Raw genomic sequence first — 26,527 nt, forward strand, 5'->3', positions numbered from 1 at the left:
TGGACTTAAAGCATCCAGGTTGGAGGGACTGAAAAAGAAAATCGCTGTACGTGAATGAACATGGTCCATCATCACCGGAGTTACTCTTCGAATCCCATGAGAACATTGAAATGGGAGAAGAGTGACCAAAGACGAAAGAAGCTGAAATATTTTGTTATAAAATTCCAAACAGTAATCATTTCCTTGTGCAATATCACATTCATCAACGATGCCCGGTCCCCTAAAAGAAGAGCAAATTCCAAATAGAAGCTTGCTTGCTTGCTCAAGGATGAACAAAATGGAAAACCATACTTAAATTAGGACTGCAAGCACGTACACTTGTTAAGGATAAAAAAAATTATCAGACTTCTAACAGAGTAGAACCTTTTTTTTTTTTTTTTTTTTTTTTTGGGACGGGGGGTGTTGGGGGAGGGGGGTGGTGCTCAATATGGGCACCCTGATGTCTAAAAGCACCAATTGTGGACACTACCAGCAGCATTAATTCAAACAAGGCAAAAATACAACAAACAACTCAGGCTTCTACAGGATCTCCAGAGCCTTCCATGTCAACAAAACTGTGAGGATTGTAAGTCTGGAATTCATAGTCTTCATCACGGTTCTCCATCGTTTTTCCAAATACAAATTGTTTGGTCCCCATCGTGGTGAAAGGCATTAAACCAAAAGCTCGAGCAGTCTTGATTGCTCTAGCAACCTTTCTCTGGGCCTTGGCACTAATTCGAGTCTAAAACAAGAAGAAAAATGCTGTCAAATCCAGTCCCTCTATTTTAGCTTCAACTGCATTTAAACACTGTTAAGTTTACCTGGCTCCTCTTGATGATGAGTCCACCCTCAGTAATAAAGTTGGCAAGAAATCTCACATTCTGGTGTGAGAATTAAAACATAATCAGTACACAGCAAACTGCTGCAGATTAAAGCATTAAAGCGTTAAAGCAGAAATACTCGTTCAAGCAGGCATCTCATCTTAAAGCCTTTGCAATTAGCTTAGACTGATGACCAGCATGCACAGAAAGAGTCCAGAAAAGAAGTTTCCTACACGAACTGTATGCTAATACCCATACTTGCCTCTTTATGCGATAAAAGCTCAATGCTTCTTGGTGCATATAATCCACTTTTTCATGAAGTGACATGTTTGCTAGTGTATCATGGACAGCACACTCATTAAATCTCTGCTTTTTGACTCGTATTTCTACTTACAGAATGGACTAGAATTTGTTAAAAATATGTACTAACATTTTCCACTGCCTAGAAGTAGTCAAAATAAGCAAGAGAAAATCATTTTCATACAATCAAAAGAAATACTGTAATGCCCATAGTTCTTACAAATTTGCAAACTGTCCAAGATTATTTTCCATTTCATCGAAAAACATTGTAAAACCCTTGCCCATGCATTTAGTGTGCCAAAACTCCTATTAGCTATAAATGGAAGGAATTTGTCGTAAGGTGTGGAGAAGAATTGATGCCTCGCTTGAACACTTGCATAAAATTGGCCAAACAATCATAGTCATCAATGCCATTGATTTAATTTAATTACACATCCCTTTTGCGATTTGATTATGTATACGGGTTTTATAGTAGGTCCAACACAATGAGACCAAAGCATCCAATCTTCAATTATATAGGTAGCTAAACATAGAGAAAAAAAAACTGCAGGAAGACAACACTTCCAAAGCTAGGAACTCTCTTAAAAATATGACGAACTCTCTTTGGAGGCAAGACAACAAAAGAAAAGCTATCAGCATTCCACCAAACGAATTATCATTGATGATCTTGAATCCAAAACAGCCATGACTAAATTGTGCAAAACTGTAAAAGTAAAAGAATTAATAAACTGGTATTGGGTATATCTTAGGTGCTCAAGATATGAGCCTGAGTTTATACAAGCATGCATTTCAACAAACATATTGATGCAGATCAAAGAATACGCACCCTGAAATCAGCTTTTTGCAGAACTTCTGCGGTTGTAGTTTCAAACTCATCCCACTTGAAAGGCTTTTGCACGCCTGGTTTTCTGAGATCAAGATCCTGCAGAGGTCATGTATGAATAATATAAGCGTGTCACTTGAAGAAAGAAAGAGCTCGAAATAATAAGAATGACAATAGCATCAACAGACACCATCTAAGAATTATACAAGATTGTAAAGATTGTCTGCAGATGTAGAGTTAGCTCAAGGAAATACTATGACAGGAGATAAAATTAGGCTGCAAACTACAAAGTTGGCATAAGAAATAGAATTCAATCTCTACTCTTAAGTGTTTCATTAGATTCGCTGAAACAGTGGGTTCAAATATATTAGCAACTGGAATATAGTCCCAAAGAGAATTAGACAGATTTACATGGTTTATTAAGATACTAAACACGAGAACATAATATACCAAGCTAAGAAAACAGCAACATCAGAAAATAGGCAGTTAATCTTCTTGCAATTTCATTTTGAGTTTTCTGATTAGTTTCCAAGTACACCTGCTTAAAATCAAAACAATTATCAAATGCACATTGCTAAATGCTAAAAAATCTCATCTTGAATCGTCAACTTGCAGGTCCTACATGTTTAAAAAAATTTTTATTCTACACTCATTTAATGACTGAAACAGATTTATGCCCTATTATTTGCTTTAGAAGAGTAGTCCATTTAGATTGTTATGGATGAAAATGCAATGCCATCTACAAGCGCTTAAACTTTCAATATTACCTTTCTGTTTAGAAGTCAGCTATTCCACTTGTAAATCTTAGCAACTAAATTAGGCTCCAACATGCAAGTCGAAGTCTGTGAGGTACCTAAAGATCCATTTTAACAGAAAATGATGCTTTTATTGGGTGGACACAACTAAAACAATATCAAAATGGAAATTGAAAGTTCAGGTCACATGCAAATCAATAAATTGCACAACATGCAAATCCAGCCCAACTAGCTAGACTAAGGCTCCGTTTGATAACACTGAATCTGAATTCTGAATACTGAAATAATTAATTTGCTGAATTTTAAGTACTGAAAAGAGATATATGAATGTCCGAATCTTAATACTGAATCTATTTATACTGTTTGATAAATATTCATAACTTAATGCTTAATAAGCTAAATTGTACAATTTTGCCCTTCTATCTTTTAATCCAAAAAGGAAATAGAACCTATGATTTAATTAGCTTAAAATTGTTAGGTATGAAAAAGACAATATTTATTTTTAAATCAAATTAATATAAAAGAAGAAATATATTATGCAAAACATTAAAAGAAACATTACAATCCAATAATTCATATAACATATAAATTCGACCTAAAAAATTTAGAAATGATTGTTTGTAATTTCTTCACGTAGGTTATGCATGAATAATTGATCAACTTGTCTGGATCCTTCTCCTACTTCTTCGTTTGTCTCGTCATCTTCGATAAGGAGTAGACAGATGTGAGGAGCATGGAAAAATTGTAAAAGTTATTAAATTAGGAGAAAGTAGAAGTAGAAAGCCATTAGACAGAAAATATCGGATTGTTTAATTAGATAAGAATTTTGAATGGAGAATACCAGATTGTTTTGTTTAATTAGATAAGGATTTTGAATGTAATTAATAAACAGGGATAAACTTGGTAGATAAGATAAAGTAGTTGAAGTAAATCTCTTGATTCTTATTAAATTAAGCATTCAGTTACGATTCTTGTGCTGAAAAAAATACATACAAATTCAGCACCACTTAATAAGTTCAGCAGGTGAATTTTTATTTATCAAACACCCAAAACCTCTGAATGTCTGAATGAATTCAGTTTCAGCACTTATTAATGTTATCAAACAGGCACTAACAAAATGCAGATCTTGACGCAAATAAGTTAAAAAAAGGCAAAAAAAGAACTGGGCCTTGAATTCTATTTGCAATTCAGAAACACCACAATGCAACCGTAAAGCGTGACATTGTGAAAGAGCATAATATCAAAACTCTATAGCAAGTTACAGTTCTTACAATATCAGCAAGCACTAGTACGATTAGAGAAGCATTAGTTCAAATACATATCTTTTGCAGATGGTACCAGAACAGCATTACTAAGCTGAGATAAGTATTAGATTAGGGTAAGTACTTCGTGTCATAAGTCATTCCCAAGTCAAGCACTGGGCCTTGTATTCTAGATGCAGAAACACCACAAGACAACACTAAAGCACAATATAGTAAAAGAGCATAATATCAAAACCCTGTGCAAGGCACAACTCTTACAGATACCAGAAGGCAATAGTAAGAATAGAGAAGCATTAGTTCAAAGGCATATCTATTGCATATGGTGCCAGAACAGCAGTACTAAGATGAGAGAAGCTTTAGATCAGGGAAAGTACTTTAATATCGTATGTCATTCCCAACTGATGGTCCACATCTGGTCTGAAGGCATAATCTTCGCTCTCCAGTTCATCAGAATCAACGTCGAAATATTTAGCAGCTTCCCCCAACTTCTCATCCATCCCATCTGACAGTGTGTTAAAACTTTCATCCAGACGGTCAAAATTTCCAGATCTGTTTCCAGGGCTCAGTCCCGATCTGCCATAAGCCTGCTCAATCCTTTCTAATTTTTGAAAAAATGATCTAGAATCTCCCTCATCTCCAGTGACATCGCTAAAAATCCGACGCTCAAAATCATCAAGAGATTCAAAAGAGTTAAAGTTGTTCTCATTACGAGTACCTGTATTGACACCCAAAAAAAAATATGGAGAAACACAGTAATAGAACAATGGAGAAACTCAAACAGAGGCTGTGTCAAAAGAAACCAAGAAAAACAAATTAATGTTTATGGAACCAGAGCCAGGAACTGATAATTACAGATATGTAAAAGCCTATTCAGCAATTTATGGTTTTCACTATCTCTGCTAAACTCTAGGGTTGCCAATTGTCTAAAGACCAATTCTTCTTTCCATAAAATACCCTGAAGAAACCTTATGATTAATTAAACGTATCCCATCTCAAGTTCCCGATATTCTCTAAGAATTCTCTCATTTTTCAACAATGCTATTGACGTTTTCTTTAAAATATACCCGTATCATTAATTAAAAGGAAAAAAAAACTCAGATTATTCAAAATTGCGCATATTATAAAAACACGCAAACAAACTCAGACTTTGTACTCTCAAATTAGTGTACACATTACAAGACATGATACTCTACGATACAACTGTATAAATCAAATTTAAGGCGAATATTTATCCACGCAATGACCACCAAAATCAGAATAAAGCTTTTTAGTTTTTACCATTACTTACACCAATATTCGTCCTGTTCAAGCCCAGACTAGAAGGATGCAGAACAACACACCATCTAGAACTACGTACTTCCCTCATAAACCAGAGCGCATTCAAATAAAACAACTTTAGTTCATCGTGAAAAAAGGAAAATGTTCCGCAACAAGTTAGCATTTTTCTGTTAAACACAGATAAATATGGTCAAAGCATCAACCAAACACTCAAAAACTATTAAACCAACCAATAAACCTTTCTAGACTAAAACGAAATATTCTCAGAAATGCTAACAAACGAACATACAAAGAAATACATACCAGGAAACCGACTAAAAGTAGAGAAACTTCTGAATACTTGAGACAGTTGAATGTTTGCAGACTGCAAAACCCTCGTTATCAGTCTCATCTCTCACCTGAATTTGATAACACTAAAGATTTAGGGAAAAAAAATTTTCAAAACAACCCATGTCAAATAGAAAAATATTTCAAAGAATAAAAACTAAAAGAAACCCGGATAGTTTTCTATTCGAATAAATTGAGAGACAAAGAGAAAAATAACGAGGAGGACCTTTCGCCTTCGATGGTTAAGTTCAGCAGAACTGCAGATGGAAGCACCAGGAACGCTCAAGACTCGAGAGTGTGATTTTAATGCATGAGTAGGTGTATTACTCATTAGTGGGCTATTTTGGTGAAGCCCAACGTTGACGGTATGATGTATTTGTATTCGGGCTGGATTTGTGTACCATGTTGGGCCTGTATTGACCTTTAATGTGTAACTCTTAAAATTCATTGCGCCTGACTAAATGTTTATGCTGATTGCTGAGAGGAGTAGTGCATGTGTGTGTGTGTGTGTCTGTGAGTCTATATATGATAAAAGTTATATTAATCATCCATATTCTAATTGAAGAGAATTAACTGATTATTTGGATGCTTGGATTTTATTTATATTTGTATTCAACTCCTTTATAATTAGTTTTTCTTACAATTTCTCTCTGCTAACAATTTTATCTTTTTAAATAAATTTGAGTAAGTTGTTATTATGTTCCCCTCTATTCTAACAATATCATCTCTTTTGATAAATTTGTATAAATTATCTATCCATATGGATTAACTTAGTGTAAAAAAAAAACTTGAATTTTTACACTAATAGATTTATCAATACTGTTAGAAACTGAATATTTGTTAATAAATGAAATAAATTGTTGGATCTTTGGCACTTAATCAAATATGTCATTCTAGGTTTATGCTCATTTTAAAATTTTTAATTTTTTAAAAGGATATCTATCAATTTTTTTGACATGCATTACAATATTTGATGAATAATGCTATATTATGGTGAGATTATGTAAAGAGGTTTTTAAAAATTACTATGATAGTTAAACATTTAGATAAATCAATTTTCTAAAATTAATATGAATAAACGCATAGGATTGTTGTTAATTTCTTATTTAAATTATTCATGCTTATAAAAAATAAAAATAAATAGAAATAAAAAATACAAGTGAAATATTATAGAGCATGAAGTTTTACTCTTATCCTCTCGTTTCGTAAGCTAGGATGATTTGCTGTTTGTTTTCTAGGGATTGATATTAGACACAAATTAGAGGAAACTGCAATCTTGACCCCTCCTCGAGGAACAGCACCTTATACCGAATGAATTGCATGTGATCTTCGAAAGGGTTGCTTCCCACAAAAATATCACATTTAAGTGATTTGTTTCAAAAAAATTCAGACGAGTGTGTTGTATACCTGTTTGGTCTGGTGGTAGTTCAATCCCCTCCGGGTTATTTTTGGGCCTTTTTAGGTCCGCCCCCTCCCCCTTAGTGTAGTATAGATTAGGTTATACAACTATCGTCGTCTTTGAAAAAAAAAAAAGAAAAGATTAAAAAGAAAAGTATAAATTGAATAATTCCATCACATCCACGAGTAAAAATATAAGTTAATTCATTTTAAAGTTTTTTTTTATAAAACAAGAACTTTATTATTGATGATTTCATTTTAAAGTTAATATTTGTATACACTATCATGATTAAATGCATTACATCTACACAAAATTTAGATTTTAAAATCAAATTGAGATTACACCATTCGTTCATCTAACGCTCTAACTTTTGACTGTTGATTGAAAAACACAGGAGTTAAGTTCTTGAGATCTAAACAACAAACACATTACTAGCAATTACTAATAGATATATCCCAAGTAGGCAAATAGAGCCAATGGTCTTTTGCCTTTGCTCCAAAACCATACAAGGCGCCTTGTGATTCATGAGCCAATCAGCAATGCCTTGGTGTCGAGTCACCCAGATGGGTCTTCGCAGTTTGGCTAATCGCAAAACTTCCACTAATCGGTTAGGCTTCAATTATCGCTTTTTTGTCAACTATGGTTGTCACTTACCTATTAGTAGGACTTGAAAGGTTGAACAGTCGGGAACATATGTTTCAAGTTCATTATCAAATATTAGGTACAATTTTTTTAGAAAAAAAAAAAAAACTAGTTTGGAATTAATTTCTAAAATCTGAAAACTGAATGACGGGATAGTGCAACTAACCGAATTCTTTTTAACACTAAATCATCATGCAACTATTTGTCAATGACTAACCGAATATTAGGAGTAGTGCAGCGCTTATATTAGTGTTGAGGATGGAGTCAATACCCAATATACTTAAGTAATTTATTATTCTTTGTTTTTTATTTTCTTTAAAACCAATATTTAACTTACTGAGTATGTTTGTATATGAGAATATTTGATATATTATTCAAAATAATTATTATTGCGCTTTTTTTTAATATGATGCATACGGAATAAAAAGATAATTAAGAAGGTAAAAAAAAAATTGATTAGAGAACGTGTCTGCTTGTGATGCATGCAAATAATTTTTTTTATATATAATGTTAATCCAAATACATCATAACATATATATTATCAGTGTATAAAATATTATATTATTTCCTTTCATTAACTCCCATTCATATCAATCTTACAACACAACAGTGCGTCAGGTAGTGTGTTGGGTAGTATAGTTAGGAAATGGCAGTCACTTGCATCGTGAAAAAACAAAAAACGTTTCCCAATTCTTATAACTATAAGTTTATTGAAATTTATCCATTGACTATAACACTTTTCATACCATACTATGATATATAGGCGCAATAAAATCAGTTAGGGAAACAAAAAATAATAATTTTTTGAAAAAATCCAAGAAAACTAAAAACTAATAAGGCTTTTTAATTCTGTGAAAGTTGAAAAATTGACATCTTTTTGGGTACGAAGCCTAAACTTGAAAAAGTTTAGAGGCCTAAATCATGGACCAATGAGCAAAACATTTCATACAATTCCGACACCCATACGAAAGTATCATTATAATTTAGTTTGAATGAGATGCTCTTATATCCCAATTAATTACCACAGGGAAACATGATAATCTAATAACAAAACTCCACGCACATTTTTATTTGATTGTTGATCGATCACCGGGGGGCGGGGGCGCTTTCATTTGATTTTCTTCTTCAGGGATTTGATTTGTTTGGGCTTGGGGGAAGGAAAGGCTCTACGACCACAAAAACAGCGCTGAGTAATGAGACAACTTGTCTAATTTGATGGAAGATTGAAAACGGCATCCGTCTTTGTACCCCATTTAACCAGCATCCATCTTATCCTGATGACAAACATTTCAATCAACTACAGTAACACAGAATATCATTAGACCAAAAAATGTGATAAATATAACAGGAAAGCAGAAAGCAGTAGTGTATTTATTAGGCATTGATGAGTTCTGATTTGGTGCAGCACCTGTTAGTTAGTTTTTACACCAGCCTTCTACGCTTAGGTTTGGAAACAATTATTGAGTGTTTGGACGGTGGGTTATTTAAGATATTTTTACTGTAATATTTTTTGTGACGTGATGTATGTAAAATAAAAAGGTAATTGGAAAGATAAAAAACTGTATTGAAAATTGTAACAGTGATGTAAGCAAATATATTTGAGGAAATAACCCACTATCCAAACACACTCGTTAATATTGACTTTCTAGTGCTGGATCAAACATCAAGCTAAAGTCTTTACTCTTCTTCAGCCTTTTTAATTTCTACATTATACAAAAGAACAAAACAAGAGGTTGTAGCTAGTAGCTAGTGGGGAAGAATCTTGCGTTAAAGCGGGCAATTTTATCAGTCTAGGCCGCTGGGGGAGTAGTAGATCAATCATCTATCATCTATGTATTTTGGTGATGAAGTGAATGAACTTGCATGATAGGGCCCTCCACAAACGGAACCGACCAGCCATTATTCTCTTTTCACAAGCGATGGTCACGTCTTTTCTCTCCTCTTTACCATATGCAGAATTGCAAAATCTCTTTCTCACTATTAAAATCTGCTTTTGGCAAAGCAAAGCCGTCGGTCACATCATGAATTCCATTAATTGGAGTGATCTTATGATTCTTATCAACACCCAACTATGTGTGGTGTGCGTTCTAAGTCCTTGATACACGTTGACGTTACCATTCTTGCATATTTTCCCCTTGAAAACTCCACACCTACGCCCCCCTATCGGATCGGGTTGCCCAATTTTATGAGCTGCGAAAAAAAGTGATTGAAAAAGTGCAAAAGATAATTGGGTGATGCAGATATGAAAATAGCTGAAAAAAACAAAAGATAGATCATCCTTTACTTTATTTTTATCGTATAAAATACTCCTACCTACCGTACTGTTATATTATTGTTATTTTTCACCAAATTTATGCTCGTGTAAGTGCGAGATTCGGGAATAAAGAGTGAAACCATGCGCACGCTGTTGGTTTTGTGGCTTATCAAATTAAAGCGAAAACTACAAGAACTAAAGCTCACAACAAAATAGGAAATAAAGCTCACAACAAAATGATAGGGGTGGCAATTCGGGTCCAAATCAGATTGACGGGTAGAGTTCTGACCCGACTCGTCAGAAAATCTGTTGACATACACGAGTACTCCTCAGGACTTTATTTTCATTATTATTATTTTTTTTTTTTTACAGGGAAACACGAACAGGGGAAAAAAAAAAAGAGAAGAAGAAGAAGAAGAAGCAATTCGACAATTCTGTGTAATAAACAAACCTTGAATACTTTTAATGGTTTAATCTGCATCGTCGTCTGCAGCTGGGACGCGATGTATTGATGTCGATGATTTATTTTTTTACTTTTAGCTTTAGGGAGAATTAATCTCGTAGTATATGCACGCAGCAAATGTGATTGATTAGATTCGAGTGGACAAGATTGCTTGTTGGACCTGGATCACTGGTGCACTGAAGTGAAGTCGATATTATGTAGAGAGATACGACCTGGCCAGATAATAGCAGAAAGAAACCCAGCCAGCCATTGGCAATTTGGCATGAACCTCTGTAGGCTTATTGGTGGGTGGGCCTGTCGCCTGACACCAACCAAATGTATCACACAGTTGTCAAGGTCTTTTTTTAGTGGAAGACTAGATGATGAACCTCCCGACTCATTATTATCACCCAAAGGATATTTCCATTTTAGAATGTTCGCAGAAACACATTTATTAATTGGGTTTCTCTGTGACGGATGCTTAACAAGCACCTTTTTTTTTTTTTTTTTTATTAATTGGGTTTATCCGACTGTTTAATTAAAACAAAGCATTGCGATGGTCCCTGCGGATGCTAACGCAATGTGATTTCTGCCCAGTGCTCTGAATGTCAAAGCACCTGTTAGTCAGTCAGTACGTCTAAAATTTATTTAACATATCATGTATACATATATGCTAATAATTATTATCCATTCTTATATTTATATACTTTTTTTATTTAATATTACGTATATTTATTTACTTTCTTCAATTAATCTTATATTTCAAAAAATATGACACCTAAAATACCTTTTAACGAGTGCTCAATGCACACCAGTTAAAAATACCCCTGTTAATTCTAGAGGACATTTTAATTTGACTGGGAATCTAGATTCATAAAAAAAAAAAAAATGCAGAGTAACACACGTCACATTTAACTTAAATAAATTCTCTTTTATGGCGGAGTTATCAGTTGTATAATTAAGTTTACCAACGAATGAATCTAGGTCCAGTGGAGCAAATGATTTACGTGCTCAAATTAGATTGAAAAAGAAACTGCCGTTTAAGTCTATGGGTCTCGAGCATTAACACATTTCTTTTTGTTTGTGCCTTTTCCTGTGTTTTTGACAAAAAATGGGGCGTCACATTAGATTATATATATGTTTTCCATCGCAAATTTGTCGAAAATATTCCCAAAGATCGTGACGGACGTGGTAGGTCTATGCTTGCATTCATGCCTGTTAGTGCACTTATCATATGCTGAGTCTGGCCAGTTGGGGTGGCAAATGGCAAAGTGGAAGGCGGTGTCCTAAACTGTTGGAGGTTCTGTTTGGCTCTTAAAAAAAAAGGGGGGGAAGAATGCCCAATTGCACTCCAACGTCCTTCTGATTTGACCTTCTAGTGGGGAAGGACAGAAGATGCCTAACCACACTTGGATAGGAATTCCACACCGTTTATGACAATTAAAGCAAGAGCATCTTTTTAGCAGAAAGCGAAATCCATGAGCCCGTTCCGTTTCTACTTAGATACACAACCCATCATTACATTCTTCAAAATCTTTATTCCACCGTTGACTGCTTTCAGAAGAAACCAATTCCATCGAAATGAATACCCATCCTACATACGTATGCATAAATAAGGGGAATTTTAAACATCACATACATGCCTTGTTGCCAAGATGTAATTCAACAACCTATATCCACATATAATTTTTTACAAAATGCCAAGCCAAATATGTTTTACGAATTAACTACACTTGTATAATACAAGATATTCAACTTGGCGTGGAAGAAAAAAAAAAAAAAAGATGGGGAGGAAAAAAATAAGGATTGGGGTTTTCTGAAGCTCTTGTACGCGTTTTAGCTCTAAATTTTACTTGCTTAAGAAATATTACTGACAGTAGTATTTACTCCACTTTATCAATTTGTACAACCAATAATTGACCAGCAGGGCTTAATAGCTTAAGACAGGCGCTATAGAGCCTCCTGCTAGCTCCAGAGATTGATTGCGCGTAGAACCAAAGGAAGCTGTCACATTGCTGAGCTTTTTGTGAGGGAGCTTTGGCTCTTTGCTTCTTCATAGGGTAAACATGAAATGATAACAACATGGATCTTTTCAGAATTTCAACCATTGGAATCATTTAGGCCAATCAGAAAAAAAAAAAAAAAGGAGAAATTAAGAAAACGAAATAAAGCAAACAAAAAATCCAGAGTCTCAAGTCATCTATGAAATGTGGTGGGGAACAAAGTGAAAATGTGATCATGCATTTATTTTGTCTCGAAGTAAAATAGATTTTTTTAATAGTGTCCATTAGATATCTAATACGTTAAAGCACCTAAATTATTATTTTACCTATACACTCATATTTATCATATTTATTGTACCCCTCGAATTGTAAAACCTGACCCCCTCATATTGAGTGTCCAAAACCAAAGTAAAATTATTTACTTAGAAGAGAAAAATGCAGTTTTAGTATCCAAACAAATTGACTCGTGAATAGTTTTAGTCCTCAAATTTTGAACAAAAACAAATCCAGTACCCAAATCTTTAACTTTTAAGCACATTTAGTACCGTTAACGATTTTTTCCCAAATTGTTAACAAATCCAGTACCCAAATCTCTTATATGTCAAATTTTGGATACGAAAACTGCATTTCTCTCTTAGTTGAAACGTATAATTTTGTTCCCTGGATCTTCTGAAGTTTCAGGTAATCGTGGTTTGTTATGCTATCATAGATTTACTTAGATGTCTGTTTTCCTTAATCAATTGATGGCGATGGATCATGGATTTTGACCTGGCAGATTTAAAAAGCAACTCGATTCGCAGTAAGTAAAAGTGACGTTGCGACGGTACAATAAAACACGTATTTCTCCTCTACCATTTTCAGCAAACGAATTAGGACAAGGAGGAATTTTTGGTAAAGGTTAGGGCGTGCCCTTCACCAACTGGTTCATATGGCACCATCAAACTTCAAACCATATGCTGAAAAGAAGAGGAGACCATTGAACAATATGGCACAAGATTGTGCAGATCAGATGTTGGTTGTGGTTGATAATTCGGTATACTGAGCTATCGTGATAATGATCCGTCGTCACTTGGGGGATATTTAGCATCATGTCTTGTTACATTCCTTTCATTGAACGTAAGTTTACTTGTGGATTAACACTGTTTACTTAATTTGTTTCTATCTTCAATTCTCTTTCACTAGTGTTTTCACCCGTGCTATGCACGGGATTATATTTCAAATTCAAATAATATTATATATATATATATATATATTATGGTATAGAATAATAAATATATATATACTAAAAAATTTAAAAAAGTGATGCTTAATATTTTGAAAAAAATTTAATCTCTAATGTTTTACATGATAAAAGAATTGTTAGCGCATTTAAAGAGATGGTTAGGTTGGGTGGTAAGGTGAGAAGAGTTTTTTTTTAAAAAAGTCAATTTATCAATATCCAACAAAACATATTATGTTATACCCATATATCAATACTTATAATATAAAAATTTAAATTATAACCAATTTATTTTCTTCCAATTTTAGAAAAAAAATTCTTTCTCCTATTTTGTGCCCCTATAATTGTTGACTGCATTTAGATTAGCATTTTTCATAAACTTTAACGTATATTTAAAAAAAAAATCTCCATAATATGTGTTTTTAGAATTCTCAAAATTATTAAAAATCACCATCATTTCCCTCTTCTCTTACCCGTCACCTAGTCATCAGATGCCTCCTACGACTTTCATATCTTCTATCATGGTACCACTTTCTCTATTTCTTTTTTTTCATCTCTGTCATATCTCTGCAATTCCCTTTATTCTTTTCTCCCTTCTTTGCTAATTCTTGTAACCCATATTTTTTCTTCAACATTTCTTGCCACTTTTCAACTTCTTAACATTTTCTTCCCTCCATCCTCCCCCTATACCTAACCTCTAAATTCATATCCCTGCAACCCAATATATTTAACTTTACCTATCATAATGAAAATCTAAAATTGAAAATTGATTACAATGGTTGCAATTATTAGTATCTAAAAATGGGAATGAAAATTTGATAATTCTATAATATCCTCAAGTACTACAATCAATATATATATATTTAACATAGCAAATACATATTTACATATGAAGACAGCAATAAGAATACATAAATAATTAATGGTACCAAAAGTTATCCTTAGTGTTTTGGTTTTGCACTCTTATTCAAATCTAATGTCAAATTTGGGCCAGATATATACAAATTAAGTAGTATTTTAGGGTTGAATGTTCTATATATTTCTTTTAAACTATAATGCTACTTTTTAAAAAAATTTTGGTCGAAGTGATGTTGTTATTATCATTAATTTTTTTTATCAAAAATGAATATTTAAAAAAAATCACGTTAAAAGGCTAGTAGTACTTTATTTTTTATTTAATGATTTCATAATTTGGATTTCATGAATAGTATCATTCTTGATTTTTTAAATCCACAACATTATTTCATGAATATTTTTTAATTTAATTTTGCCCTTTTACTTAGGATTACTAAGTTAAAAGATAAAATATTGTCATTTACTTTTTTACTTTGACTAAGTTTGGCAATACTTTCTTTTTGTTTACCCTCCCACTAATAAATTTCAAACCAAATTCCTATATAATGGAGTCACTATTTTTTTAAATTAGAAAGGCATGGAAGCCACTTCCTACTTAAGAAAATATTATTTGCACTTCATTTTTTATTATTTGCAATTCCACTATTTGTTTTATCATTTAGTCTAATTAATGAAAATTATATAACCAAAATGATTATTGAAGTGTGAATAACAAAAATGGAGTGTAAATAATCTTACTTATTTAAATTAATAAGAAAGCATGAAAAGATGTTATATTTGTTATCTCTTCTTATGGTCTTATAGAAGTTTTAATTGTTGTAGAATCATAAATAACGCAAGACAATCGGAAACGTGATGGGTTGAAGTTCAAATAGGATAATATGCATATTAACCAACAATTTGAAATGAAAAGATTTTAAAAAGTAACCAACAATTTCAAATGTGAAGAGTAGATATGGAAGTTGAGAGGAATATATTTTATAAATTAAATTAAATGTGAAATGCTAGAAAAATGGAATTGATAGTGGAAAAATTCGTGGAGGCTTGTTGCTAAAAATCCCTTCTCAAATTTATATAGATATAGATGTTTTATTGAGTTAATAAAGAGCAGGAGCTTCAAACCTCTTTTTTTTTTTTTTATCAACACAGAGAGTGTCCCAACTCTTTTGTCAGACTAATTTTTCTGCCCCGTACACCCCGTCCCTCAAGGATATACGAGACAGTAAGAGAGTCAGAATCAACCACACGACTTGGGTTATTCCATAGCCAGCCAATCTGCGCTCGAGGGCTAGCTCCTAACCTTGTTTGGAAAGTCATTTGTGACCAAAAAATTTCTATATTTTTTATGAATTCATTTTTTACTTTACATGTATCAAATCGTTACAATTCAAAAAAGTTTTTATGTTTTCAACGTCACTTAACATTTGCTACCTTGTGAATCTTAACAGTAAATAAATAATGGTCTCTCTAAAACCAATGAAATACGAAAAAAAAAAAAAGGTGCGCCTTTTCGTTACCATGCTTAACTTTATATTTTTTCTAATAAAGGATACATATATAAACATGAAAACGTGAAATTTTTGGTGTGTGTGGAGACAGATAGTCGGGGAACAGAAATTACGGTACAACCTCAGCTTAACTTGCATTGGTCATTTTCTTCGTCTGTGAGAGAAGTTATGATAAACCTGTACCGTGGTCGCGTGGATGACGATAAAATGGGCCGCTCAAGGACGCGATCTCCAAATCTCGAAAGAATATATACCACATAAATTGGGTCAATTGCGGAGTTTTAGCCATATCATATCCAATAAAAAGAACTTTGCATAATTAAGCACCCTCTGCCCACTTGAAAGTGACTCTTTCTATCACTTTCGAAAAGGAAAAGAAAGATGTTAAATTGCAGGACTTGTTTGGATATGTTTGTATGTAAAAAAAAAAAAAATAATTATTATTATATCATAAATACGTTTTTTGAAAATTTCACAGATATAATATACGTTTTTTGTATTAAAAAATTTTTGATAGTTACTTTTCTCAGCCTCAACGTTTTACAAATATTTAAGTGGAAGAAAAAGGAGAAGATATCAAAGAAAAGGCGAAGGGGACCAGACAAATGGAGAGGTCACAATCACGCCTTTATGCCGCTTCGAGAAGGAAAGAAAGGGCAGTCATCCGTGCTACTTGCAGCTCCTGTGACTTCCCTCCATTTGTCGTCGCAATTGCAAATTTGACGTGGTCTTTCAAGAGAATAATTGAACGCTGACAGGGAGAGGCAGGGGGGCGCATGGAGAGAGAGGAGGCGGATGGATCGTCCTAACCAATAACAAAAGGGGCCATGATCACCAACGCACGACAAACTAGTAGTAGTATTCTTCCCTTGTAAACTACTAAAATACTCCGTGGATTCTTTTGAAAATAAGGTAATTGTCAAGGTTTATCTAATAATATCATGAATTTGTATCTTAGCAACGAATCAGGAAATATAATAATTAACTTTATCCTCATTGTTTGATGCTGACACGTCGGTCTCTTTTGAAATACCCTCTTATTTTTAGACATTGTTTCAAAAGATTCTTTAAATAAATTAAGTTTCCAAATTGGCAATTTGGATTATATTTTTTACAAACATTTTTGCTAATGATACGATAAATTTGAGGTAAAAATAATTAAAACATATTTTAAAATATTTTTCCAAGTACCGTCCAAATAATACATATAGATGAATTTCTCAACAAAGTGCTATGGTAATAATATTTTCCTACTACTATCTCCCGCAAAAAAAAAAAAAAAAAAAAGCAATCCCAATAGAGCTAAAACGAGTGGAATAATCGTTGTAAGTAAAAATAGTTATTCCATGTCCAAAGGTAAGCCAATAAATGAAACAAGACAAGGATAATAATTTGATGCAATTTAATCCGTATATTAACACAAGTGTTTGCATGAGTTAACCCGTTAAACAACCCTGACTATGATTTCCCCCCGCGGCTTTTAATGGGTTAAAAACAATGCGGGGTAGCATGCGAAAAAGATGACTTTCTAGTGTCATACATTTATTAGACAAGGATTGACACTATAACGATTAACGAGTACAAACTACAAACTCCCCGGTCGGTATCTTCGGACAGGTTTGGTGTTAGCGCATGCAACCACTAAAAAAAATAAAAATAAAAAAAATTGAACATCTCATTCATCTATCTTAATAATTTCCCATGTTAATATCAATAGGAAAATGACTAGACCTGCGTATGTGTATGCATGAATTAGGAGAAGCGAGAAAATAATAATAAAATATAGGCCTGCGTCCATTGGATAGTCGTTAAAATATATTTCGAGTGTCAGATTTTTTTTAAAAGGTAAGGTTATTAATTAGAAAAAAGTGTATAAATACAAAAAAAAAGATAGTACTAATTGTTATATGTAATAGATTTAGTAGAATTTAAGGGCATTAAAGAGATTATACATTGAGCACTCGTTAAAACAAAAAACAAAAAAAAAAAAACCCTGGCTGGCCTAAAGGAGATCGATCATGAGACCCTACTAGGGCTGCAAACGAATCGAACCGCTCGCGAGCCGCTCGAGTCAAGCTCGAGTCGAGCTCGATGTTAATCGAACTCGAGTCGAGCTCGAGCTCGAGTCGAGCTCGATGTTAATCGAACTCGAGTCGAGCTCGAGCTCGAGCTCAGAATATTAAGCTCGTTAGCTCGCGAGCCGGCTCGCGAGCTTGGGTATATATATATATATTTTTTTATTTTTATTTTTATTTAATAATAAAATTACGTATATTATATATATTTTTTATTTTTTATTTTCATAGTAAAATTACGTATATGTCCTTAATATTTTATTATTTATTAAGAAAAAAATATTATTTTATTTATTTATTTTTTAATAAAATATTTATTTTTTATTTTTTTTCGAGCTTGAGCTCGAAATTTGCCGGCTGGTCGAGCTCGAGTTCGGTAAAATTTAGTCGAGACTCGGCTCGATTAGATCAAAGGTCGACTCGGCTCGGCTCGTTTGCAGCCCTAGACCCTACAAGTGGGAATCTTACCAAAATTTCAAGGTGAAGAGAAGAATAAATACTACTAGTACGTTTATACTAATTGAATCAGCAATACAAAAGCTGATGGGCTGATGGGGAAGAGGGAAGATATATGCCACATGCGTGTGGTGGAGAATGTGGAAAACTGCTTAATAATTCTCCCTCCCATCCTTGCCACCTTATCAGATGCAATCTTTTAGCAAATTGTGCTTTGAATTGACCCTCTCCTCTCTCTCTCTCTCCTATCACCTTAGAAAGCTCTCTTTTACGACTTAAAAAGCTTGACACTGACCGCAACGCTTATTGTGGATTTGGCCCTCATTTGGGTGATTATTCAGTGGACACGGCATCTCGTCCTTTCTCTGTCACACACTTCCTTTCGTTTCTTTCTTTCTGGTTTTTACTTTCTTTTTTTTTTTTTTGTGTGGGGGGGGGGGGGGGGGAAGGGGGGCTTAGTTGGCTGGAGAGCAGTATCCTAGTTAGTTTATCACTTCTAACCTTAAATCGTCACAAGCTGTCTTTAATACAATGAATTAAACAATCACTAATAACTGCCATGAATAATTGTACAACGGAACTCCAGGTAGAATTTGCTCAACATTCCAACAAATAGAGACAGGGTAGTACTAGTAGTAGTAGTTACATTACATACAACCTTCAAATTCACTTCCACCACAATTTATTTAATAATAATCAGTACATACATCTGTGTGTGAAATGATTGACATTAATATGAGTCGTATAAACAGGTCAATTTGAAACATTAGTTTTACCTTTACAACAGTCAACATTACAAATTTCGCATCACGTTAAATCATCTACTCAACCTTTCATCACCATTCTCTCAAAAAAAAAAAAAAAAAAAAACCTTTCGTGACCATATTTAATATTATAATATACTCCGTCCGTTCCACTTTGATAGTCCTGTATTCTTCCACTTTAATAGTCCTGTATTCTTTTTTCATCTGTCTCAAATTATAGTCCACTTTCCAATTGAAGAATGGTTGTATTTTAATTTTTCTAAAATACCATTATTCAATATAAGTAGTTGTTACTATAATCTACCCCATTTAATGAGAGTTGATTCTCTTTTTACCATCAAATCAAGTTTTCATAAAGTTATATCATATTTAATGTGAGGATATTTTAGAAAAGTAACAATCTAAATTTACTTTTCCAACAAAATTAACTATTTTTTCTTAAACTGTATGAAAAAAAAGAAACAGATTATTAAAATGGGACGGAGGGAGTAATATAATGCCCGCCCATATCTATGCAGACAGACTGTACCTCCTCCTCCTCCTCTCCTCACCAATTAATGCTCCCCAACCCACATACACACGCATATATGTGTATATATGTATGTATTGGTGAAAACAGCTTCGCCATTCACAAATTGGGATGTTGATGATGATCAGGCCGCGGTGAGGTGTCTGCTGCAATTATTAAATTTTTGATCGGCCCCAATTTCCATCTAGCAGAAAAAGGTTACATGACCATAATAGTACTACTGGAATTTTAGTAGTATGTCTGAAAAGAAGATCTTTCTGATCTTTTCAGAAAGGGCAAAAAAAAAAAAAAAAAAAGTTTTAACAGAATCTATACTCTCTCCATGTGTTTGTCCACTCCTCGCAATCTTGGGCCCCTCCATCCAACAACGCCACCACAACAAAGTCTCTCAAATCAGCTAAAAGCTCCCCCCCCCCCCCCCCCCCCCCCCCCCCCCCCCCCCCCCCAATCACCTCTCCTGGGGCACCAATAAATAATTGGAATTCCTCTGAATTTTACACTCTTGCCAATTTGTTTATTTTCCTCCCCAGTTTCCCTCATTAAAAAATCGGGGATTTTTTTTAAAAAAAAAAACAAATCTCACGACCCATATTTTTGTTTTGTTTTTTCCTTCCTTTTTCTGTTGGGATTTTGTTAACTAGTAATAGCAGCTTTGGCGGGTGATGCCAACGCCGGTCGGCACAGCGAGGCAATGCTTGACGGAGGAGGCAGCGCGTGCACTGGACGATGCTGTCACCGTGGCGAGGCGGCGGAGCCACGCGCAGACGACTTCACTACACGCCGTCTCAGCACTTTTAGCTCTCCCGTCCTCCACCCTCCGCGAGGCCTGTGCACGCGCCAGGAGCAGCGCCTACTCCCCACGATTGCAGTTCCGAGCTCTGGAGCTCTCCGTCGGCGTTTCCCTCGACCGGGTGCCCACGACTAAACCTCAAGACGAGCCGCCGATATCCAACTCGCTAATGACCGCCATCAAAAGATCCCAAGCCAATCAAAGAAGACACCCCGAAACTTTTCACCTTTATCAGCAGTTGCAGCACCAGAATAATATTATTAATTGTAGTAACACTAGCTCGTCATCTCCACCCTCGATTTCGACCGTCAAAGTGGAACTAAAGCATTTTATACTGTCAATTCTTGATGACCCCATTGTCAGCAAGGTTTTTGGGGAGGCCGGCTTTCGGAGCTTCGATATAAAGATGGCAATTTTAAATCCCCCCAATGTTTCGAGGTACTCGAAAGCTCGGTGCCCACCTCTTTTCTTGTGTAATTTGAGTGATTTAGAGCTAAGTAAACGTGGGTTTAGCTTCCCTTTTTCTGGGGCTCTGGCAAGTGATAGTTTGGATGAGAATTCTCGGAGGATTGGTGAGGTTCTTGTGAAAAAGACTGGGAAAAATCCGTTATTGGTTGGGGTTTGTGCTGATGGTGCGCTTCATGATTTCACAGATGTTGTCAACAAAGGTAAAGTTGGAATCTTGGGGAGAGAAATTGATGGGTTAGGTGTCGTTTGTTTGGAAAAGGAGATATCCGAGTTTTTGCAGGCGGGTGGGAATGAGGAAATGATGAGGTTTAAGTTTAAGGAAGTCGATGATTTAGTTAAGGCTAATAAAGGAAATGGTTTACTTGTTAGCTATGGTGAGTTGAAGGCTTTTGTGGGCGATGAGGAATCTGGGGAGGCAGTGAACTACGTCGTTTCTCAATTAAGTAGATTGGTGGAGGTTCACTGTGGGAAGTTATGGTTAATCGGATGTGCGGCTAGTTATGATACTTATATGAAGCTTTTAGGTCGGTTTCCATCAATTGAGAAAGATTGGGATTTGCATTTGGTGCCTATTACTTCATCCAAACCTCTGGTGGGAGGAGTCTACTCCAGACCCGGGTTAGTGTTCAGTCCTCGTGTTTTGGTTTTGTTCTAAACTTTTCTGTTTCCCATGTCTTGTTATGCAGGATGTGTTATCGTGTTATATTTGAATGGGATAAGGCTGCAAATTGTTTGATTAGTTTATTAGCTGCATAGTATTTTAATATGAGTATACACAATTGGATGGTAGAAGAGGGTTGATTAAAGAAATCGGTGCGCTGTAAGCAATCTGCAGTACTATATAGCTGGAACAATATTACCTTTCAGGGTGGCATTTGTTTGTTACTTTGTCGAATGGATTTGTCATCACAGATAGCATGTACGGTTGTTTGTCGATTATAGGGATTATTAATCTGTACAAAGGACTACATATTTTAATCAACAAAATTTCTTCAAGTTTTGCCCCTTTTCTTTTCCATGTAGAACATTTGTTTGCTACCATGCCATATCATTCTTTTATGTTGCAACTTTTTCAAATTAACAAGCGGAGTAGTCTGTTTAATTGCAGGTTGAAGGTAGCTACTTGGATCCTTGATAATGAATCCTTTGATTGAAAACTGGATCTTATGTTGTGATTTACGATTTCTAGCGTATGGTATTAATATCCTTACTTTTGAATTGAACAAAATAGGGTGGGAGGATCTAAATATAGAAGTACATGTCTTGATCTATCATTGCTGTAAAGTGTTAATGCTTTTGTTGTGGTTTTTTCTTTCCATTTTTGGGAATTTTGAATTTATTGCCTATCTTTAGAATTCAAACATGGAGAGAAAAGTAATTTGAGATGATTCTTAAATGTATTTCTAGTATTTGATAGGTCAAATATCTAAAAATCCAATAAAAGTCAGCAATGTAGGTAAGAAAGTGAGGTATCTCAATAAAGATAAAGTTGCAGTTCTAGTTGGAGTAAGAAGAGGAGTTTGAGATTTCTCAAGTAAAAAGTACATGTATCACAGAACTTACATTCATGCAGAGGTGCATGTCCAACTTTTGAAGCAGCTGATAGTATTGAACTCCAATGAATCCTCTCCTTCTGGTTTTTGTTATCTATACCCTCTGTTGAATGTGTAAAATTTCCACACTGTAAAATGCAAGAGTTCATGTGAAACCCACCCTCGATGTGCTTGATATTTTCAATAATCATCTAGATGGTAAAAGGGCTAACCAAGGTTTAGATTGTCCTGACAGATTGCTATCATAAGTAGGTGTTGTTCCTAAAAGTGCTTTGAACTAAGAAAGAATTTTACAAGTTTTTTTTGATCTTTCTATTGTTGTCAGAACTTATTTAGCTGTGAAGCTAGGTGGCGGGGTTTAGTAATGGTGATTTTCTTTCTTCTATGGGTCATTGGTCAAGCTCAAAAGTGATCCCTTATTGCAATTTCTTATGCAGCCTCTGCTGAGATTCTCAGACCTTGTTGGTTTCCTTGCCAATCTTTTATTCATTCTTATTAAATGAGTTTAGTTTATGGATGGCAGACCACTTAAATTTTGCAACTAACTTCAATTAAGAAAGAAACGTGAGGAGAAAGAAAAAGAAAAGAAAAAATGCTTGCGGTAATATATTCATCTTGGCTTCTGACTTATCTTCATTCGATCTGACAGTTGGGTGCTCACATACTTGCAGCTTGATGGGGTCATTTGTCCCATTTGGTGGCTTTTTCTCTACACCATCTGATTATGAAAATCCATGGAGTATCAAGAATCAACCCATGGGTCGGTGCAACGTATGCAATCAAAAGTGTGAAGTAGAAGCATCTGTCATACAGAAAGGAGGATCCGCTATTTCAGTTGCTGATCAATGCTCAGCAAATCTATCTCCTTGGCTGCAGATTATGGAGCGTGACAAAAACAAGAGATTGGGTGTAGAAGAGGTGTGATGCTCCTTCAAATCCTCCTCTTAATTCAGCTTGGGAAAAGCTACAAAAGTTTGCAATTCAAATAGTTCGTCAGTTGAATATTTTCATAAACATGTTCCTGTTATTTCAGTGCAGGCCAAAGATGATAGAACAGATTTGAATGCCAAGCTATTGGCCCTCGAAAAAAAGTGGAATGATATATGCAAGCATCTTCATCAGACAATGTCATTCCAGCAAAATATTTCAGAGGCCAGGTCGCAAGTTCCAAAAGCTGATACCCTTCAGTTTGTTTCTGCTAGGAGTGAGAGCAGTATTACAGATTCACTGCTTGATGAGAGAAAACCTGCAAAACCAAATTCTTGCATGCCCTTGGACTTGCAACCCACCTCCCTGCCAAAATTGAACATTGTAAAGCAAATTCCTCATGATGCTTTTGCTGATTCCCCAGCAGAATCACCAGCGCAGGGATTGAAGACGGGAAATTTTTTAAACCCATATAGTACTTTCCACAATTTAGGCATTGCCCTGGATCAAACAACATCATCGTCTATAACCTCTGTTACAACAGATTTGGGGCTTGGAACCCTTTACACATCTGCTTTGGAAGAGCCTACTAAACCAATATTTCAAGAGTATAAAGATTGCCTTGACAATTCAGGTTCAGTTTCTGCTAATACATCTAGTGAGAACACCTCGAATCATGTTGCCCAATCTTCTCCCTGCTCTGTGCCTCCATCAGATGGAAATGATTTCAAGAACATTTGGAGGGTTCTTTCTGAAAAAGTTGGTTGGCAAGATAAGGCTGTTTATGCCATTCACCAAACTGTGGCTTCTTGCAGAAATGGGCATGGAAAAAGACTTGGTTCGAACAAAGGAAATATTTGGCTCAGCTTTCTTGGACCAGACAAGGTGGGAAAGAGAAGAATTGCTGCTGCACTTGCTGAGGCAATTTTTGGCCGCAGAGAAAGCTTGTTTCAAGTTGACCTTTGCTTCATAGATAAAGTTAGACGCTCAAACACTATTTTTGACCGTGAAGATCTGAAAGGTTGTGAGCTAAACTTTAGGGGAAAGACCATGGTTGACTACATTGCCGAGGAGCTGAGCAAGAAGTCTCATTCAGTCGTGCTCTTGGAGAACATAGATAAGGCTGATTTCCTTCTTCAGAACAGTTTGTCTCAAGCTATCAGAACTAACAAGTTTCCAAACTCCCATGGGAGAGAAATCAGTTTGAACAATATGATTTTTGTGTTTACTTCAAGGGTTTCAAAAGGCTGTGATGGCTTCCTCTCTGGGCAGACATCCACTGAGTTCTCAGAAGAAAGAATTCTGGCAGCCAAAGACGTGCAAATGCAAATTTCAGTTGGATGTGATTCTGCAGATGTGGTCAGAGTTAAAAGTACAAATTTAATGATCACTTCAAAAAAACAATCAGCCTCTCTATCTGCAGGTAAAAGAAAGTTGATTGATGATCTTGAATCTGCTGAAAACAGGATGCTGCCAGTACCAAAACGCAAGCCCGAAGCTACAAGGTCGTCTTTTGATTTAAATATGCCTGTGGAGGAGATGGAACAAGACAATGATTGTAATAGCAGTGACTATGACTCTGGCTCTGAGAATACAAAGGGGTGGTTGGAAGATTTCTTGGACCAAATGGATGAAAATGTGGCCTTCAAGCCTTTCGATTTTGATGCTCTTGCTCAGAAAGTTTTGAAGGAAATCAGCCTAGGATTCCAGAAGATAGTTGGATCTAACTTTCGCCTGGAGATTGAGTCAGAAATAGTGGTGCAGATACTTGCAGCTGCTTGGTTATCAGAGAGAAAGAAAGCTGTGGAGGATTGGATTGAAGGAGTTCTCTGTACGAGCTTTACGGAAGCCTTACAAAGGTGCACCCGTACCCCTGTTGCTGTAAATGTGATGAAGTTAATTGCTTGTGAAGATCTCCTTGTGGAAGACCATAGTGCTTTAATCCGGCTTCCCTCGAGACTAACTATAAGTTGATCTTTTCCCTTGATTGGGTAGGTTTGCATGTAATTGATGAATGTATATGAATGGTTATGTAATTAGTATCCTGGCCTTGTTTTCGGAGGTGCGATGTAATTTTCTGAGTCCACTTTTGTTGATTAGTGTATAATTGGATAGCTAATCAATAGAAAATTTTACTCCATTTATGAATGTGATTTTTCTTGAGATAGCTTTTTCTGACCTTCTTGTCCTTGCCAGCCACGGAACTCCCATGTTTTTCGCAGACCTTTCTAGCAACAGAATCTATCCATATCATTTATATGTGGCGTTCCCAATGCTTTTGTGTAGAGTATAATAATTACAAGGCAACAATGCGTGGGCTTCTTGCTTTTTCTGCAGAGTCAACTCTATGGAACCAGCATCTTGTTTTGCCCTGCCCCACAATCGGTTGTCAGATATCGTCGAGACTTTCCATTTCGAGAGTAGCGGCATGACTGGGCATGTTTGACGGACGAGTTTTTTACGAAGTTTATTTGTCATAAATTTTTTAAAAATTTTAGTTATAGTAAATTCAAAAGATTTCTCAAAAATTTTTAATTATACACTTCAAAATGTTTAAAAATTTATAAGTTTTAAAAATTTTTACAGCAAATTATAGTAAAATTTCAGATAAATACTAAAAAAACTCAATTGTCAAACGGGGCCAATATTTCTGGACGGCCCAGTCAGCTTATTGTTGATAATTGACAAGCAAGTGATCTAAGTCTAATTGGGCCAGCCCAGTATTCTTAGAATGTTGCCATTGACCAGGCTTCTTTGTTTCTTGGAGTTTCTTCCATTGTTGCTTTTTTTTTTTTTTTAAATTTTATTTTATCAATTATCAAACCATCTACTCCTACTCCTACTCTAACATATATTTAAGGGAGTGACCCAAATAAATCAAAGAGACTAAACCACCGTCGAATCATATGAGAATTGAACCGCCATCGCACCCATATGGACCATACAGTTGCCTCCATAATTTTGAAAATTTGGCATTCTAAAAAAGGGAAGGATTAGAAGGGATTAAATATTCATAAAATCCCATGATTTAATTGGTTCTAGATAGGTCAGATTGTCAACTAAAGTATTTCTTGTGACTGATACAATTATTTTGACGT

General features: G+C 35.0%; 2 protein-coding genes across 2 annotated transcripts; one reads left to right on the plus strand and one right to left on the minus strand.

The window, feature by feature from the left end:
- Positions 1-137: 137 nt before the first annotated feature.
- Positions 138-5,881, minus strand: LOC113742873 (uncharacterized). The gene is made up of 6 exons (XM_072079339.1): positions 5,772-5,881; positions 5,522-5,616; positions 4,315-4,655; positions 1,927-2,022; positions 801-860; positions 138-721 (listed from the first exon to the last, which is right to left on the minus strand). The coding sequence occupies exons 2-6, from the start codon at positions 5,607-5,609 to the stop codon at positions 512-514; spliced, it is 795 nt and encodes a 264-aa protein (XP_071935440.1). The 5' UTR covers positions 5,610-5,616; positions 5,772-5,881; the 3' UTR covers positions 138-511.
- Positions 5,882-20,135: 14,254 nt separating this feature from the next.
- On the plus strand, positions 20,136-25,577 carry LOC113742881 (protein SMAX1-LIKE 6-like). The gene is made up of 3 exons (XM_072079344.1): positions 20,136-21,567; positions 23,174-23,420; positions 23,541-25,577. Exons 1-3 carry the CDS (start codon positions 20,354-20,356, stop codon positions 25,401-25,403), a joined length of 3,324 nt encoding a protein of 1,107 aa, XP_071935445.1. The 5' UTR covers positions 20,136-20,353; the 3' UTR covers positions 25,404-25,577.
- The last annotated feature ends 950 nt before the right edge of the window (positions 25,578-26,527 follow it).

The sequence above is a fragment of the Coffea arabica genome, chromosome 1c (assembly GCF_036785885.1).
Source record: "Coffea arabica cultivar ET-39 chromosome 1c, Coffea Arabica ET-39 HiFi, whole genome shotgun sequence".
In the NCBI taxonomy this organism is placed as follows: domain Eukaryota; kingdom Viridiplantae; phylum Streptophyta; class Magnoliopsida; order Gentianales; family Rubiaceae; genus Coffea; species Coffea arabica.